At 36.9% G+C, this 16,342-nt stretch overlaps 3 protein-coding genes across 9 annotated transcripts; all 3 read right to left on the bottom strand.

Annotated features, from left to right (window-relative positions):
- Positions 1-796: 796 nt before the first annotated feature.
- Positions 797-7,403, bottom strand: LOC117627725 (DDB1- and CUL4-associated factor 13-like). 6 transcript variants are annotated; one of them, XM_034359955.1, is made up of 18 exons: positions 7,267-7,353; positions 6,552-6,646; positions 6,373-6,462; positions 6,133-6,244; positions 5,864-5,891; positions 5,509-5,607; positions 5,337-5,406; positions 5,212-5,246; positions 5,017-5,091; positions 4,830-4,925; positions 4,197-4,260; positions 3,999-4,052; positions 3,092-3,177; positions 2,910-2,970; positions 2,759-2,823; positions 2,433-2,538; positions 1,970-2,058; positions 842-1,380 (listed from the first exon to the last, which is right to left on the bottom strand). In XM_034359955.1, exons 2-18 carry the CDS (start codon positions 6,615-6,617, stop codon positions 1,221-1,223), a joined length of 1,356 nt encoding a protein of 451 aa, XP_034215846.1. In that variant the 5' UTR covers positions 6,618-6,646; positions 7,267-7,353; the 3' UTR covers positions 842-1,220. The 6 variants fall into 6 exon arrangements, with proteins under 6 accessions (XP_034215876.1, XP_034215846.1, XP_034215854.1 ...); XM_034359963.1 differs by having other exon boundaries at positions 6,552-6,629; positions 7,267-7,285; XM_034359977.1 differs by having other exon boundaries at positions 1,024-1,380; positions 5,340-5,406; positions 7,267-7,375.
- A 1,408-nt stretch (positions 7,404-8,811) lies between these two features.
- Positions 8,812-9,510, bottom strand: LOC117627720 (ferredoxin). Its single transcript, XM_034359931.1, has one exon. The coding sequence runs from the start codon at positions 9,412-9,414 to the stop codon at positions 8,986-8,988; it is 429 nt and encodes a 142-aa protein (XP_034215822.1). The 5' UTR covers positions 9,415-9,510; the 3' UTR covers positions 8,812-8,985.
- Positions 9,511-10,080: 570 nt separating this feature from the next.
- LOC117627521 (transmembrane 9 superfamily member 1) lies at positions 10,081-16,101 on the bottom strand. 2 transcript variants are annotated; one of them, XM_034359643.1, is made up of 12 exons: positions 15,812-16,101; positions 14,403-14,595; positions 14,210-14,314; positions 13,613-13,630; positions 13,426-13,523; positions 13,185-13,337; positions 12,889-13,023; positions 12,582-12,748; positions 12,196-12,290; positions 11,694-12,067; positions 11,015-11,288; positions 10,088-10,649 (listed from the first exon to the last, which is right to left on the bottom strand). In XM_034359643.1, exons 1-12 carry the CDS (start codon positions 15,899-15,901, stop codon positions 10,582-10,584), a joined length of 1,770 nt encoding a protein of 589 aa, XP_034215534.1. In that variant the 5' UTR covers positions 15,902-16,101; the 3' UTR covers positions 10,088-10,581. The 2 variants fall into 2 exon arrangements, with proteins under 2 accessions (XP_034215542.1, XP_034215534.1); XM_034359651.1 differs by lacking the exon at positions 13,613-13,630 and having other exon boundaries at positions 10,081-10,649.
- Positions 16,102-16,342: the final 241 nt, after the last annotated feature.

Raw genomic sequence — 16,342 nt, 5'->3', positions numbered from 1 at the left:
TTTCATGCTCAACATTGCTTTCAATATTTACTTATTACAAATTGGAAAAAGTTTGGTTTCTTAAAATTGAGGAGGAGTTCCTTCTCACAATAAATAGAGTTTTGACACGTGTCAAATTTCTTGAACTTGATTTTCTTTTGAATTCCTTGAACTATTTTTTCTTTTATTGAAAGGAAGAGCTCCTTCTCAATTCTAAGGAGCCAAACCACGCTCTTAAAAATTTATCACTCTAAAAATAAGACAAATGATTAAGCAAATGCCTAGAAAACTTCAACTTTTCTACAAGGCAAAATTTACTTTGTCGAACCCATCAAGGGCAAAGTTGCCTTAAAAGCATTTACCATTTTTTTTCTGAGTGGAATCCAATTAAGCAAATGTTCTTAGGTAGTTGATGACTCAGACATCAAAATTTTCGTCCTAAAATGTCTCTCATTATGATTAAGCTAGTTACTGGTGCATGCTGACCACACTAGTTACTTTTCTTTTACAATTTGGTGGGTTATGTTTGACGCATATTGTGGAATTTATAGCAAATTTTTTTATTTTTCTTTTGCTACTTGATCATTAGTCGTTTTAAATTTCAAATTAATTGTGTAATATCCGTTGGGATTGAGGTGTCAGTTTTCCTATTTTTCTATCAAAATTTCAGATTTTACAACTGTTCTTGTTTGGAATTAATCTTGTAAAAGGGGTACGAATTCTTGCTCCCTATAATCTGTTATACTGTGTTCTTAATCCCTAAGAAAAGGCATGAAGGTTGATTTCTCATCAATTCCTTTCCGCGAACAAAAACAGGTCAAGAAGGGTACTTTGTCTGTGACTTGACTCCCAATTCCATGTATTACTTTTGGGTTAGGCAGTATATTACAAGAGATTAAGGGTGATTTAGTCCACAGGCTGAAAAAGATTAGTCCCCTCAATATACCTTTCAATATTCAGTTACATATTTTTCCAGACAAAATTGCACAAGGCTAAACAAGAGAGAGACAAATCCCTCTTGAATTTGAAATAAACTCCACTATGACCTAAAGTTACTATAGCATGAACAAAACATGGTCCGTCAAAGCCACCATAGATACGGCTCGTGCACGATGAGGATAGGTGATTGGGAAATCACTTGAACTGTAAAGGCGCTGGTATGCAGCTCACGAACATTGCATAAGAAAGATCCATTCTCTAACATGGATATGCAGGAGCCGATTACAAACTACCCACATTCATCACTCAACTTTGATGATTTTTCTTTTCCGTAATGGCTCTTCAATGATGCTTCCAGGGGCGCTATGCGCCTTCCTCTTCTCATGTTTCTTTCTCCGAGATTCGGTCATCTCACGCAATGTTGCAGCTGCCTTGTATACTGGTTTTGGTAGGTGCCTATGCCTGCAGAATCACCATTCACAACGATTAACCATTTTATATGTCATATGCTACTCATTATTTGTTTCCACCCAAAAGAAAAAAACAATTCATTATTTTATGAAGATACTCTGAAGTTGGCCATACAATCTTTGTAGGGTTCTGCAGAAACTGCATGCTATCACTTAAATACGTAAGGTAATGCTTAGTTTAGGAACATCCAATGAATCAGGTTCACATGTTAAGATATAGGAACCGCTAATCTGCAAGCCCGACCTAAACTTATAACAAGTTGCAACCACCTCATATATTATAGAGATTAATCCGGGAAGGGTCCTAAATACATTAAAAATTTGCTACTTTAAAAAAGAAAAAGAAAAGGACAATGGTGGTTTTATACATGGAAGTTTATCAAAAGGGCATCTTTCTATGCTTATTACATATGCCCACAAAATCATCAAATACTCCCACAATCTTTCATAGGAAACATGCAAACATGATGGATCTTGTAATATCTAAATAGGAAATATATTGACAATAATTACTTTTTTTTTTTTTTCTATAACAAAAGGGCAAATTTAAGAGGCTAATTGCTGGCATTCTTTTATCATACCTCACAATACGCTTGACTTCGGGAAGGTGCTTGTAGCGATTCTTGACAGCCTCATTATACTCATGCTTTTTCTGTTCCCTTGGAAGAAGCTACAGGTAACAAGTAGTTAAAAGTTTATAATAGGATGTCTAAAAGAAGGGATGTCGAAAAAGTCAATAGAAATCATTCAACTCGCAGTTACTAGTCTCTGTGTTTCAATCCTACATTGGTTATAGTATGCATGGTACCAATAAAATTCTATGGTCAAACCATTTATGTATTTATTTCATCCATAAAAAATAAAAAATAAAAAATAAAAAAACCCTTCAAAAATACTACGCACAAAGAAGCAGTTCAACATTTGCAATGTAATATACTAGAAGTAAATAAGTGAATTCAGCAAATAGGTAATGGAAGAAGAAGAAAGCCATATTGCAACCCAAGGTCAACAACAGAAACATGAGGAAAGGAGGAGATATCTTACAACTCCCAATTGTTCTGATGCTTTAGCCTTCCAAAGCCTAAGATTAGTGTCATCACTCCCAGAAATAACATAACTAGCATCACAGCTGAACTTGACACAAAACACCCTACATAAAAAGCAGGAAGAGGGAAACAAAAGAGTCAGAATAATGTAATAGGTCAACATAAAGCTATAGTTTCCATTTTGTTATGTGAAACAATACACTCTGGAATCCAATGGCCGCATAGTTCAAGAAATGGAGCACGCAGTGATTGGCATATAAAAGCTAATTACATAAGTTCAACAAATCCGAGAACCCAAATAAGAGGAACGCAAGAAGACCAAACCTTTGCATTCTCTTTGTATGATAAATTTCCCGGCTGTGACCACCATTATACTGGAAAATTCTCACCTGCAAATGGCAAATTTTTGATAAAGAACTATGGCCATATTTACACATTGACAACATTGTCAAAATCATATTAGAAATGAACTCACTGTTCTGTCATAAGATCCAGTGACAAATTCTCGACCAGTTGGAGAATAATCAATATCCATCCTGGAAATGGTAAAAAGAAGTTTGGCGTATAAAACTTTCATATTAAATATACAACAGGAAAAATGGATTTCAGAAGTGGAGAAAAAGACCAAATATTTCAATTGAAAAATCATCAACTCACACAGCAGATACATGATCCTTGTGCACACACTTAGCTTCATTAAGCTTTCTAGAATCAAAGCTATAGCAATTGGAGTCCTCATTTGCCTGTCATTGAGAAATTAGATTAGCACTTTCATGGAATAGGATAAGAAAATGCTACACAAGGAAGAAAGTCCACATATTCTAGCATTGGTGTACTACTGGAAGTCACCAGATTACACGGTTTATGACATCATAGGGATGTGATGTAGGATATGGGTGAATTGAGTGTTTGGGTAATTTAGTGGAAGAGAAAACAACGACAAAACAGAAAGTAGATGGTAAAGATGACTTGGCTTCACGCCAAGGAGTCTCCAATCTCTGGAAAGGAAATTAAACTTATTCTAGGAAAGAAATCCTAAACCAAATAGAAAAGGTAATTAAATCTAAATCTAATAAAATAAGTAAACCAAATCCTAGTCAAACAAGAAATGCTGAAAGTATAGAAAACTTAGAAATCAAGTTTAAAACGCAGAAATCATGTATTGCTCCAAAATTGCAGGATTTGAAGACCAAATTAAATAATTTCCTCTTCCATCTTTTTCGTTTGTAAACCCTAAAGGGTTTGACAAAGATGTCCTCATCAGGATGTTTCCTAAAAACCAATAATAAGTGTAACCATGATATTCCAATATTTTACATATGGTTAGAAGGTTTTTGCACAGAGGAAGTTGCTCGAAATGATATTACCAAATTACAGTCGGTAGACAGATTTAAAGTTCCATTCCAAACTCAACTCAGAAACATACGTAATGATGAAAAATCCTAAAACCATGAAAAGGATGCACTAAGATAATCTGAAGCAAATGCCTTATGTAATGCAAATATCAGAAATACAAAACTATGACAAATCCAAATCCTTAAGTAACTTTAGGTTACATGCTTACAGCAGTGAAGTTGATTGGTTCCATTGGATTCCAAGAAATGGAATTGGTTCTTGTCTGTCCAAAGAAAATGTAAGTCAGAAAGGCCAATACATACAAAAATTTAAGAGACAGCACGAATGTTGCTAAGAATCCTTAAGTTAACATTAACCACAGTAAAATAAAGGACTGAATCAGAAAGTGGTGATTTGGCATAAATACCCTCATAATAAACTTCGCTGCTGGTTTCCCCATGCGCAAGTCATATATTGCTATGCTGCGATCACTGCCAAAAAAAATCATATATTATTCTCTCCTAAGTACAATAATATCATAACTTAATTTTAGAAATTAAAGCAAACAAACAAGGAAAGATAAAATAAAATCATTACAGAAAGCATGGATTGAAAACAATCATGCCACTGTAACAATAGAACCACCAACTTCCTCAAGTGGATAAACTAATTGTCGGTTTGGCACTTTGCCACATATTCACAACAATTTTCAACGAGAGATTCAGATTTTTGGTAATATTTACTACAATGTGGAAGATAGTACAAGGGGGAAGAGGAAGATGTTTTCATAAGAAAAAATGGATGCTGCCCAGCAGACAAGCTGCCCTTTGCAGCTGAACCTTCTTTTACAAGAAACCATTTGTTTTCCATGATGCTAAATACAAAGTCTTTTATCAGTACCATTCCTTATTAAGCAAAACAAATATAACTCAAAACTCAAATTAGAAACCAATGTATTCAGACCAAAAACAATTATAAACAAGCACATGGTATCTAATGTGCTTAACATACAAGTTTTTAGAACTAGATGAGTATCTTATCTACAAGCAATAATGCAGACCTTGCGGATGTTGCCAAGATATCTGACTGTCCAGGATTAAATTTTATAGATACAACTGTGTCTGTTCCCCATTCAAAACTCTGCTCTGGTGCAGACCTATGCATCACAAAGTATATTGTCATGGTAAGAGGGATAAACAGTTTTTTTTTTTCAACTTAATAGAAGAATAACAAGGCCAGATCAAAACCTGTTGTGGTTCCATATATCTACTCCAGCTCCACCTGTAGCAAAACGATCAAAATTCCACTGGTGATCAACAGCCCTGAAAATGAGAAAGTAAACCTTCATAGTAAAACCCATAAAAATCATAGCACATGTCAATTAATTTGTAAAACTAACTAATTAAGTAACATCTCCTCCAAGAAATCAATAAGAAACTTACCGAAATGCATTCTTCCAAACATAAGTTTCCAGTGGCTGCAAATATAATTTATAATTAGTTAAGTACATATAATATAGAAAAATCATTCATTGGAGCGACATATCACACTATTAGGAAGGCAATACCACAGCAGATTTATCAGATGAGACATCTTCCTCCAGAAGCGTAGAAACAGGTACACCCCAAAGCCTGACACTGAAAATGGAAGATAGTGATTTCAACATGAACAATCTTCATAACCGGATAGATACAATTAAATGTATAGAGACAGGAGTAACCCAGGAGGTTATGCCTTACGTGCTGTCAGTTCCACAAGAAACAAGAACACGCCCATCTGTAGATACTGCTAAACCTTGCACAGCACCTTGGTGACCAGGAAATTGACACACTGTTCGCCTTTTTTGGGTCCAATGAATATAACAAATACAACAGATTTCAATGCCTTATGCATGAAGTATTGAAATGACTATTAAAGGATTTGAACTACAGATTAAAAAACAAATCCAGGGACAGTGGTCCGAATCTCAATTAAATCATATAACACTCCACATGAGAAAAGCATACGTGGATTCTCTACAGAAGAGTGCCTAATACTGAGATTCTAACCCATCTGTATGAAATTGAGCAACTCGATTAAGCAGTGTCTGGTTACCTGGAAGCTATATCCCAGAGCCGAATATCTGCCAAAGAAAAGAAATATCAAACACTATAATGGGTTGAGAAATTAAAACAAATTCAAACTCGATAGCTTAATAAAGTAGTATATTAAAAGTTCTATAATCTAAAAGTATTAATTAGAAATCGCCACGGTTCTTTTTCTTAAGATGAATTCTTGGTACTTGCTTTTCTTAGATTTAGAAGCAGTATAGGATACCAACTAGAGAGAAAAGGCATTAGAAATTTTAAGAGAGAACAAAGTACCTCCATCCATTGAACCAGAAAATATTCTGGTCAAATGGTTTGGATTCTTTGCCATACAGGAAATTGAATCTATATGTCCATCCATTGCTCCAACAAATGGCCTCGCAAAAATCTAAATTACCAACAACAGCAAAAACAAACATAATTCAATCAAATGTAGCATCCATATGCCCAAATATTTAATGCAATCAAAAATTCAGGGAAAAAAAAAAAAACAAAAAAACAATCCAAATCCCATGCCTTCTCTAATTTTGCGGCGTTACATGCCCGGACATATTCCACTGCTTTCTCTTGCGTTCGGATGCTGGGGTCGAAATTATGGAATACCCTCTACGGAGATTGAACCAAAAATCGTATTTATATAGAGAGAAAAAAACGAAGAAATTTGAGTTGAGAGTAAGAGAGAAGTGAAAACTCACCTGGAGGTCTTGGCTTCGTTCTTTAGTGTATTCATCTGTGGACCGAGATATTACATTCACCTTCATTGTGATTAAGCTCTGCTTTTACAGATAACCTAAGACTTATAAATTCTATTATCAGAGAGAAAAAGTTGTAGCCGTATTAATATTATAACCTAAAACCCCAACCGCAGAGGGAGGGAAAACGACGGCGAGGAAGACCAATCTCAGAGGGAAACAGACTGCGAGGAAGAGAGAAAGAGATGGGTGAATGTGAATGTGAGTCGAGTGAGGACGGAGGAGGAAGAAGAAACAACGCGATGGAGGAGACAAATCAAAGAGGGTTTAGCACCCTATGGTATTTTCGAGTCGGTTAATGACTCGACTGCTAGTATCGGTTCGGTTTTGGATAATTGCCGGTTCAGGAATAATTGAACCAATTTTCGAACTGTTACAAGCTATGTTGCACCGATACGCCGGCGAGGGGTATGCTCGTATCGGATACTCCTCCGATACGTATACGGAAAACGACGTGTCGTGGACTTTTCTGTTATGTTGACCATCCGATACGTCTTCGATACGCCATGGACACACGAGCGATACGGTGGTCAAGGAAATGGTGGGGGTTATTTCGCAATATACTAGCCTCTTCTTCTTCTGGATTCGAAAGAGGCTAGTTTCTACTGGTTTCGGCGGTGGAGAAGAAAGAAGAAGAAGGAAGAAGAAAAGAATTTACTTGCGCTTGCAGCTATTGCGAATCTTCAGTTGCAGTCGCTCTGCGAAGAAGACGCGGCTAACGCATGAAGAAGATGATGTTAGGTGCCCTAATTACAATACGCATCGTTTTACTTGCATGCTTTGACTGAAAGATACAGTAAGCCCAACCCAGATGCCCAAACCTTTTTAAAATAATTTTAAATGTATTTTTTTTTTTTTAAAGTTTTAATAAAAAATTTCAACGGATATACTAGCTGAAGTTATTAACTTAAAATATTTTTATTTTCTACTTCCATTTTCTATATTCTTTCTACAAATAAAAATGCACATTAAATCATATAAGCTACACTATATTTATTTGGTTTGAGGTATTTCTCTTTCATCAATCAGAGAGGTATTGTACAGACCAAAGGATACAAAGACAATTGTAGTTCTGGTCGATTCATGAGTTATTTAGAAAAAAACATAGAAAGAAAAAATCTTGAGTTTTCTAAAGAACATCGCACCTACTCCTTTATGAAAAAAGATAGGGCTACTAGCCTACTATGTTGGTGATGACTACCAGAGGAATGCGATGGCCATGATATTGGGCGGCAATGGACGGCTCCGGTGGTGGTGACTGGGTTTAAGGATGAGCCACGGTGGGGTAAGGAAGACAAAAACATATTAAAGTTAAATGAATTAAAATAGTTTATAAAATAAAAAAAATTCAATTATAATCCATTGTCAAAAACAAATATATAAATAATAAAAAAGAATGATGTGTGGCACATGACACGGATTGTTATGTCACTTGCCATATTAGTTGGTATCCAAATTTGATAAAAGAGTTAGTGCCTCTAGCATTACTGTTACGAATTTTAGGATGAAATCCGCATAATTTTTGGGGAATAAAATAAACATGTTATGAAGATCATTCATATTACCAATAGTAAAAAAATTAAAGATCAAAGATTTGTGTTTAATAGTAAATGGAAATTGGTAGCTGAGAGGTTGGCTCTTCTCTCAATCACAGGAATTGTATTGAGTTTTGCTCTTTCTATGTGTGTAGTAGGGAGGGAGAGATCACATGCTTCATGAAAACCCACTTGATAATAGTTAAAGAGGACCGGTTGGCCTCTGGCTCAACACAATAATCTCGAGATTTGTTGGACCAGCAAATATGCATCTTAAAATATTTTTTGCCGAGAGTGTCAGATATTCATTCACTCCTCCATGGTTGGTGCAAGAGAGTGAAGGAAAGGTCTAAACGTGACTCTGTGCAGTTGTATGCTACAATGTCAGTTTGTTCACTTGATACAACAATTGATGAGAGGGATGAAATGACAGTTGCATCTGGCACTGTGATGGAACAGCCTGAGGAGGCTGTTCTTGAGACTTGTGAACCTGAGCTAGATTGTAATGCTGCTGAGTTCAATATACCAGTTAGTTAGGCTTCATGTTTGAAATAGTGGCCGAAAACTGGATGTATATCTTGTTAAGCAATGCTCAAATTGATTTCCATTATCAGTTAAGTCTGGCTTGTAAGGCAGAAGAGAGAGAGAGAGAGAGAGAGAGAGAGAGAGAGAGAGCAAGAATGATTTCATACCACAAAGAAGAGTACAAACTCATTTAATTAGAAACAGGGGCAAACCTTATCCTGAAATAAACTAAGCCAAGCAGCAGCTATCAAAACATGATAATACAGAAAATTCAAAGGGGAGACAGCAACAACCACAGTGAAACATAGAGATCACACTTAACCAGTGAGCTCCTCTTCCTTGTGGGTCTCAAGCACAACATCAGATGAAGGATAAGCCACACAAGTAAGGACAAATCCACCATCAATCTGTTCATCATCAAGGAAGCTCTGATCTGACTGGTCCACACCCCCTTCCACAACTTTGCCAGCACATGAAGAGCAAGAACCAGCCCTGCAAGAGTAGGGTAGGTCGATACCGGCCTCCTCCGCAGCGTCAAGAATGTAAACATCATCCGGGCACTCAAACTCTTGGGGCCCATCTGGTGTCAGCAGCTTCACCTTGAAAGCAGCCATTGTCACACGCCCTCCACGGTTGGCCTTCAACCCGAAAAGAGCCTGGCCCATGTTGGGGGCTAACCGTAGGCTGGTCATCGGCTGGCCGCGGATGAAGGAGGTGCTCACCATGGTGCCAGAGAGAGCTGCCATGTTTGGTTACTGGTTTAGCTAAGCTAGCTAGCTTACCACTTGAAAGGTTGAGAGGTTGGTTTGTGCTTTTGCAGCTAAAGAAAGTGGGAAAGGCTTATAGTAGTGTAGATAACGGGATGGTTTGTGGAGATGGTGTGGCCACGAATGAGAGAAGGATGAAGTGGCATCAACCCTTATCTGCCACGTGGCAGCATCTTGTGGCTAGCTCTATCTTTTCATTATCACCACAGGAGGACCATTTCTGGAGAGTTTCAACAGTTCAGTGGTTACTGGTGAGTGAACGTGTGGTGGGCACAATCCCCTTAACCAGGTTTTTGGTCTTATTTCAACTAGTAGGCCAAAGAAACAAAATACCCAAAATAAATATATAATGAAAAAAATAGAGGTGGAGATTATCCCGAGGGATTAATGGTGGTTAGTGGTTAATATTACTGGTTGTAAGATAACTTTAATACCAGAGGCTAGGAAATTCTTTTGGCTTCTGGAGATGGCTAGAGATTATGGGCACATGAAATTACCGGCCTCATCTTAAGATTAACCTCAATTTCTGATTCATATCCAGAAGATAAAAAAAAATATATGAAATAAATCAGCATGGAATTGATTTGACCATGACAGAGACTTACAGGCACCAAAAATTAAGAATTTTAGAAAAGAAAATGAACACACAAAATTATCACCTCACAATGTGTGGTTTGAGACAATGATACTTATATATGCAGGGTACAGATGGAATCAAAATTCACAAGTCGTTACATAATCGAGAAGCAAAAGTTCATTTCAGAAAAGTCTTTCCCCTCTTTTCATCCATCCCAAAGCCGTACAGATTGAAAGAGTAATGGGGCACCTATTTGTAAAAGGTCGAAAAAGAAAATAATAAAGTAACAGGAGAGTTCGACATCTGCTAACTTTCTTAGATTATAAAACAATCTCTGCAATCTAAAATTAAGGCTTTCACTTACAGCCGGGGAAAACAAAAAAAATCTCAGGGCTTTCCCAAGTCCAGAGAAAGAATACATCCCTATCCTCAAACCCTGTGATTTTAATCTGTAGAGGTTACTGGATCCCCATCCATGACCATGTAGCTTCCAATCAGAATCTATCGCCTCAACAACGACCAATGTACTCACGGAAGCTCCATCAGGACCATTTCCTCTCAGAGAAACACTAGTCGCACTTGATGTTTCTGTAGATCCTCCTCACAAACAAATTAGAGCCCAGATATCCAACAGCTCCTACACATTCAAAATGAGAGAAATGAAACACAAGTGAAAACATTATTTTTTACTAATATCTTTTTTATATTTATCATCAGGTGGGAGAACATGGCACTTGAATTTCTTCTCAGTAACTTCGCATAGTGCAGGTTCATCGAGTTATAGTAAACCTTTCAGATATGCACCAAGAAAAAGGAAAACAGAAAAATCCAAACAAAGCCCAACAAAATAACATATGTCAAAAAGTAACTGCAGAAATATAAAAAGCTGCACCATTTATATACTTCGGTCACAAAGTGAGTACCCATATCGTTGAAGTGGAAATAAAAATCAACAAGGGATGTTGCATTATACCAGAAGTTAAAGTAAAAGAGAAAACTCACCACAGAGAATTCCTAAGCCAAGGCAAAACATCAAAGTGTACCCAAAATAGAAGCTGGTCTGGAAGAAACCTGACATCTTAGTCTTCGCATAGTAGTAATATATTGAATACAAGTACACGTAGACAGCTGTTGATGCAGCAGAAAAGAATGAAGTCCATTGCCAGTGGTAGTTCTCAGCATTAAGCAAGAAGTATGTCCCCACAATCGTCACGCATACAGTAACAATGATGAGAATCAGAAAAACAAGAAGCATAAAGCCATAGACATAGTACACCTGTTAAGCCGCAAAAACCAAGGAAACCGTTATTATTCATGCTCATAATGTGCAACAAAGTATCAGCCACTTTTACCACAATAGAGTAAAAGCTTTCTAAACGATACAGAATCCTCTCGGATATGCTGGTAAACAAATGATTCCCAAGACACATCAGGAATCATTGCTTTCAAGATATATAATTCAGCTACCAAAACCCATGTCCACATCCTTACATTCATTTTCATAATTGCCATGACTTATGCAATTTTAAAAGATGGGTGTCATAGTGACTCCTCCAAATTTTGTAACTTTGCTCTACAGATTAGCACTGCCATATCATAATAACTAATTTTTTCCCCAGATCTATTCTATCAGCGAGTCTATTATATTAATTTTAACAGTACACAGTTATTGAAATTTCACCTTGTAATTCCAGAAGGATGTGAAGACAAAATACATTTCGATAAATATGCTTCCAAAGGGCAGAAGTCCTCCCATCATTGAGACAACAGATGGGGTTAAATACCATTTCTTCTCAGGAATAGGACGAGGAATGGTTTTCACACGACAGGGATTATTAGGAGCACCACTCCAGTTTCTTCCAACAACAGTGCCAAGAAGTGCTAGAGGAAAAGAGATGAAAGCCCAAATGACAAAAACAACCACCATTGTGCCAAAAGGAATAGCTGCTAGAGACCCATAGAATATAGCAATGGTGTTCAAGACGAACCCAATTCCAAAGCACATAAATGGAAATAGAGATGCTGTGAGAATCATTGACTTTATCCAGTTTTTACCTGGCAAGAAAAATAAGTAATAGTTCAGAAATGTGTGCCAATGCATAAGCTCAAAAATGAATGATTTGTTATCAAGCTTAAACAGAATTACTAGCATATCAGTCATTTTCTTTTAAAGAAATACGTACCCCCATTCCGTGAATACATCCCACCACTTACATAACCAGAAATGAATGAGGTAAGGGCATAACACACTATGAAAGTTGTAACAATTGCACCTCTCCTGAGCAACCAGATAAAAAAATGATGTAAGACAGCATACTATGAAATCTATCAATTCCTCCCATGACCACAAATAGTAATGAACTAATTAAAATGACAAAAATGGGATGATAAGAACTATTAATATGTGACGATGCATGGTTGGACTAACACTAATTACAGAAACATAACATATGCACAGCTTGAATTTCATGACTCAAACATAAAAACTCATAAAATCGTAACACAAAACAATGAAGGCAGAAAGCAGTAAATAGCAACCCAACTATTTTTGAGCAAGCTGTCAACATACCCAACATACAACATTCCAACAATTGCCAGTAAGATGACGAGGAGAACAAGCAAAGCTAGCTGAGCTCCTGTGCCAACAACAGCTGAAAGAATAACCAGACTCCGAGGAGGCCGAAAAACATCCCCATGCACAAGTTTCCAGCCAGACTCTTCACTGACATCCCTTTCCTATAAAAGACATTGTAAAAAGAGTCACCACATAAGGATAGTTAGTATCTATTATATTTCTATTTATGCAAAATAAGAAAAAATTGACAAATCATCTAAAAGAATGAAATGAATATACACAAAAGTCAAAAGACCATTACCAGAGTCTCCAGATCATCGTCTTCCCGAGCGTATTTTGCATAGTCATTCCTAAGAGTCCGCATCAATATCATTGACACCAAACCAGTAAGGAATATAACCATCATGAACGAATTGAAAATCGAGAACCAATGTATCTGCATATAGCAAGATGCATATACAACTCAATAAGAGAGCACCCAAAAAAAAGAACTACTTGCATTTCCTTACACACATAATTCTACTGAAATTAGACTAACAGACATTTGACATCACAAAGAATGATAGGTAAACAAATAAACACATAATCAGTTCTTACTTGGTGCTCAAAGAAAGGGTAGTCCAAATAGACATCAAAACGACGTGCAAAGGTGACAGTGGTTGGAATCCATTTGACAGAGTATGTCAGGTCCAACTTTTTCCCTGCTTCCAGCGGCCTTGGAGTATCTTGAGTGAGATTCACATGAATTATCTACAAGATTATAAACTTAACTATATTAAAAAATGATAGATACCAAAGCCCACTATAAAATCCACATCAGATATGGAGGACTGCAAACCTGATCTTTATTGTATTTGACAATAATAAGCTTATGCGTGAAAAGGACATGCTTGCCATTTTCACTGTTCTTGTCCTGATGCAACTCACCAACAAAGCCTAAAACATCATGAAAATTTGAAGATCAATTTACTAATTGGACATCATATAACAAACTAAAAATCTGAAGGAATGAGTATAATGCATACTCCATAAAGGCAGATCATCTGATTTATATCCAGCACAGCAGCGTCCAGGGGAGATAGCATGTTATAAAAAAAAAAAAAAAAAAACCGGATCAGTGAATGCCCCAAATGCAGACAAAATGACCACAAAACGGAGAGAAAATAAGCCTTTTCACACAATACTTGATTATCTTCTATTACTACAGAAAAATCTAATTAAATACAATTATTGCATGAGTTATACTGCAATCCAAACACATGCAGGAGAATGTTCATAACATCGACTCAAGGATCTACTTTTCCTCTGGACTGATTCATCTTTTCCACAGCATTGTATATTAAAAAAGACAATGAAGTCATATCAATGAGAAACGATCCAGTAACTATTTTAAATTGCAGCTTAAATCCCCACCACACCCATTCCCCCCAACCGGGTAAGAATGCATGCTATTAATAAGACTGCCAATTTTGTTATAAGGAATACAATGATTCAGAATGTAAATTCTGGGCTTTCAATAGAAATTTCATATTCTTATAGAAACACTGTCCGTTGATTTAATCTAAACCAACATATAATGACTTTCTACACTTATCACATCCAAGATATTATGCCAAACATACCCATGAAGAATTCAAACCAGTAACTATTCTCAATTGCATCCTTGAATTGTTTAACCTTTTGATCATCAAGTTCAAGTTGACAAATGGTGGCCCTATCCACATTTTCTGCACCGAAAAAAAAATCCATTATAATTAATTATCAACAACCCAACAACATAAATTAAGATACAAATATAACAACCAGTCCACATACTTTGAAACTTTATGTCAATCTGGCTATCAATAAGTTCATTTCCACCCAAGACTTCACCAAGACCACCCCATTTGTGAGCGGCATTTTCAGATGGATGACAGAAAGGAAGACTGTAGTAATTGTACGTTTCTTGTGGATTATTATATGGCCCAACTTTATTCACCCAAAGAGTAACTGGTTCTTCTGTTTGATACTGCGGAAGAAAACAAGGGAGCATTAGGGAATTTACAATTGAAAGGTACACATTTGGGAAAAGAAAAATAAATAAATCAAACCATGCGTCAATCCAATGCAGCCCATGCACAGCTTAAATAGCCATTACAATGATCAATTTCTTAGACATACTTTATTATTTAATAAAGTATGGGTCAATGGAGACCAAACATCAAGGAAGTGTAGGAAACAGTGTGAACTTCTATGTGAAATTATGGTTGACAAGTGAAGAGGGTAAAAAAAAATTCAGCCTGGTATCTTTGCATCTACAACGCAAGGGCAACCAGTTGCTCTCCACCTTAGTAATACTAAGCCGGTTAATTTACCATCCAGCATGAGGCTATGCACTCTCAACATCTTCTCAATCTTTCTTTGAATCTTGAACTTGTATCGTTGAACATCAAAGGGAAGGTGTTGCCATCATTCAGGAGTGAGACTCAGAGTCCAAAGTACAAACAGGGTTAAAATATCCATTAATAGTGAAACTTTTAAGGTGGATGAATCTATTTAGCATAAAAAAAGCCACTGAGCTTTTAAAAGGTCAGATCTTGGAACGCTAACAGTACAACATATAGGTTTCTAATATGACTACATATCCATAACCCTGAAAGTCACATTAGAATCGGATACAGCTCCATTAAAAAACAAATTTGAAGTCAACCACGACATCACCACACAAGAAGCTAGCCTTGCCTTACGAAAAACACTTGATGAGTGCTAATGTACTGTACGTCTATCCATAAAACTACTCAAATGCACACATAAAACTGAACCTACATGAACGCCATCATCGATTCCTTAAGGCCACTGAAACCATTATCATAATAACACAACCCTCTGGTCAAATCACCATTGGAAGTCCCAATTCACCACTATAAGCGCTCTAGTTCGCACGCATGAGACAGAAACAGCAACAAGATGACTAATGAACCAAACCAAGTTAAGATCTAACCCTAACAAAAACCATCCCTTCAGTTCATAACACATGCATCTTACAAACATACAAACCACAGAAAGAGGGAAAGAAGCATCCCAGATTAAAACAATCCGTACAAATCACAGATCTGAATCGGAATTCAGAGATGAAAACCACAAACAAAGAGATCTACTAGGAGTCAGTGAGAGAGCCAATTTCCAGGTCTGGACAACACAACGGAAGAGACATAAAGAGAGAGATTTGGGGGGTCTGGTCTTACCTTGTGATCTGCCTCGGAGGCGAAGGCGGGGGATAGGAGAAGGAAAGCAAAGACGAGGAGGGGGGAGAGAGATCGGACGGTGGAGAACATGGCGATCGCCGGCGAGGGTGGGATCTGGAAGGTCAGTGAGAAGATGTGATGTTCTGTTCTGTTCTGATCTCTCTCTCTCGGAGGCTGAGGCTGAGGCCACTCAATTACTCAAAGTCTTCAGAAAGAGAGAGTTGCGACTTCGGAACGCATCTCCATTTTTTCTAATTTTTTTCTCTCACCAAATGGGGCGAATGGCAGATTGCTGCTTTTCTTTTAATGATTTAATTCATTTTAGCTTTTGGGTTGGGTTTTATCGTTGGGCTTATTGTTTCTTTCTTTTTTCTTTGGGGACTGTGGACATTTTGGGCTTATGTTATGAATCATTGAGAAGACAAAAGGGGCAAATCAAACCAATTCTAATGCCTTGGTTCAGTTTTTACACTTAAAGAATGTAATTTTATAGTAAACCGAACTAACTACAGAGTGATGAAGATGATCTAA

Source organism: Prunus dulcis, chromosome 1 (genome assembly GCF_902201215.1).
Source record: "Prunus dulcis chromosome 1, ALMONDv2, whole genome shotgun sequence".
Classification (NCBI taxonomy): Eukaryota; Viridiplantae; Streptophyta; class Magnoliopsida; order Rosales; family Rosaceae; genus Prunus; species Prunus dulcis.
Note: the sequence above shows the minus strand (reverse complement) of the source record. Positions and strands in the feature narration are given on the sequence as shown.

Coding starts and splice junctions, on each gene's coding strand:
- LOC117627725 (XM_034359955.1), bottom strand. CDS start 6,617: ATGAAGGTGAATGTAATATCTCGGTCCACAGATGAATACACTAAAGAA. Junction 5,407..5,508: donor TCTTGTGGAACTGACAGCAC/GTAAGGCATAAC, acceptor TTCCATTTTCAG/TGTCAGGCTTTGGGGTGTAC. Junction 4,053..4,196: donor CAGCGAAGTTTATTATGAGG/GTATTTATGCCA, acceptor TTCTTTGGACAG/ACAAGAACCAATTCCATTTC.
- LOC117627720 (XM_034359931.1), bottom strand. CDS start 9,414: ATGGCAGCTCTCTCTGGCACCATGGTGAGCACCTCCTTCATCCGCGGC.
- LOC117627521 (XM_034359643.1), bottom strand. CDS start 15,901: ATGTTCTCCACCGTCCGATCTCTCTCCCCCCTCCTCGTCTTTGCTTTC. Junction 14,596..15,811: donor CCTCCGAGGCAGATCACAAG/GTAAGACCAGAC, acceptor TTTCTTCCGCAG/TATCAAACAGAAGAACCAGT. Junction 13,024..13,184: donor ACCCTTTCTTTGAGCACCAA/GTAAGAACTGAT, acceptor TGCTATATGCAG/ATACATTGGTTCTCGATTTT.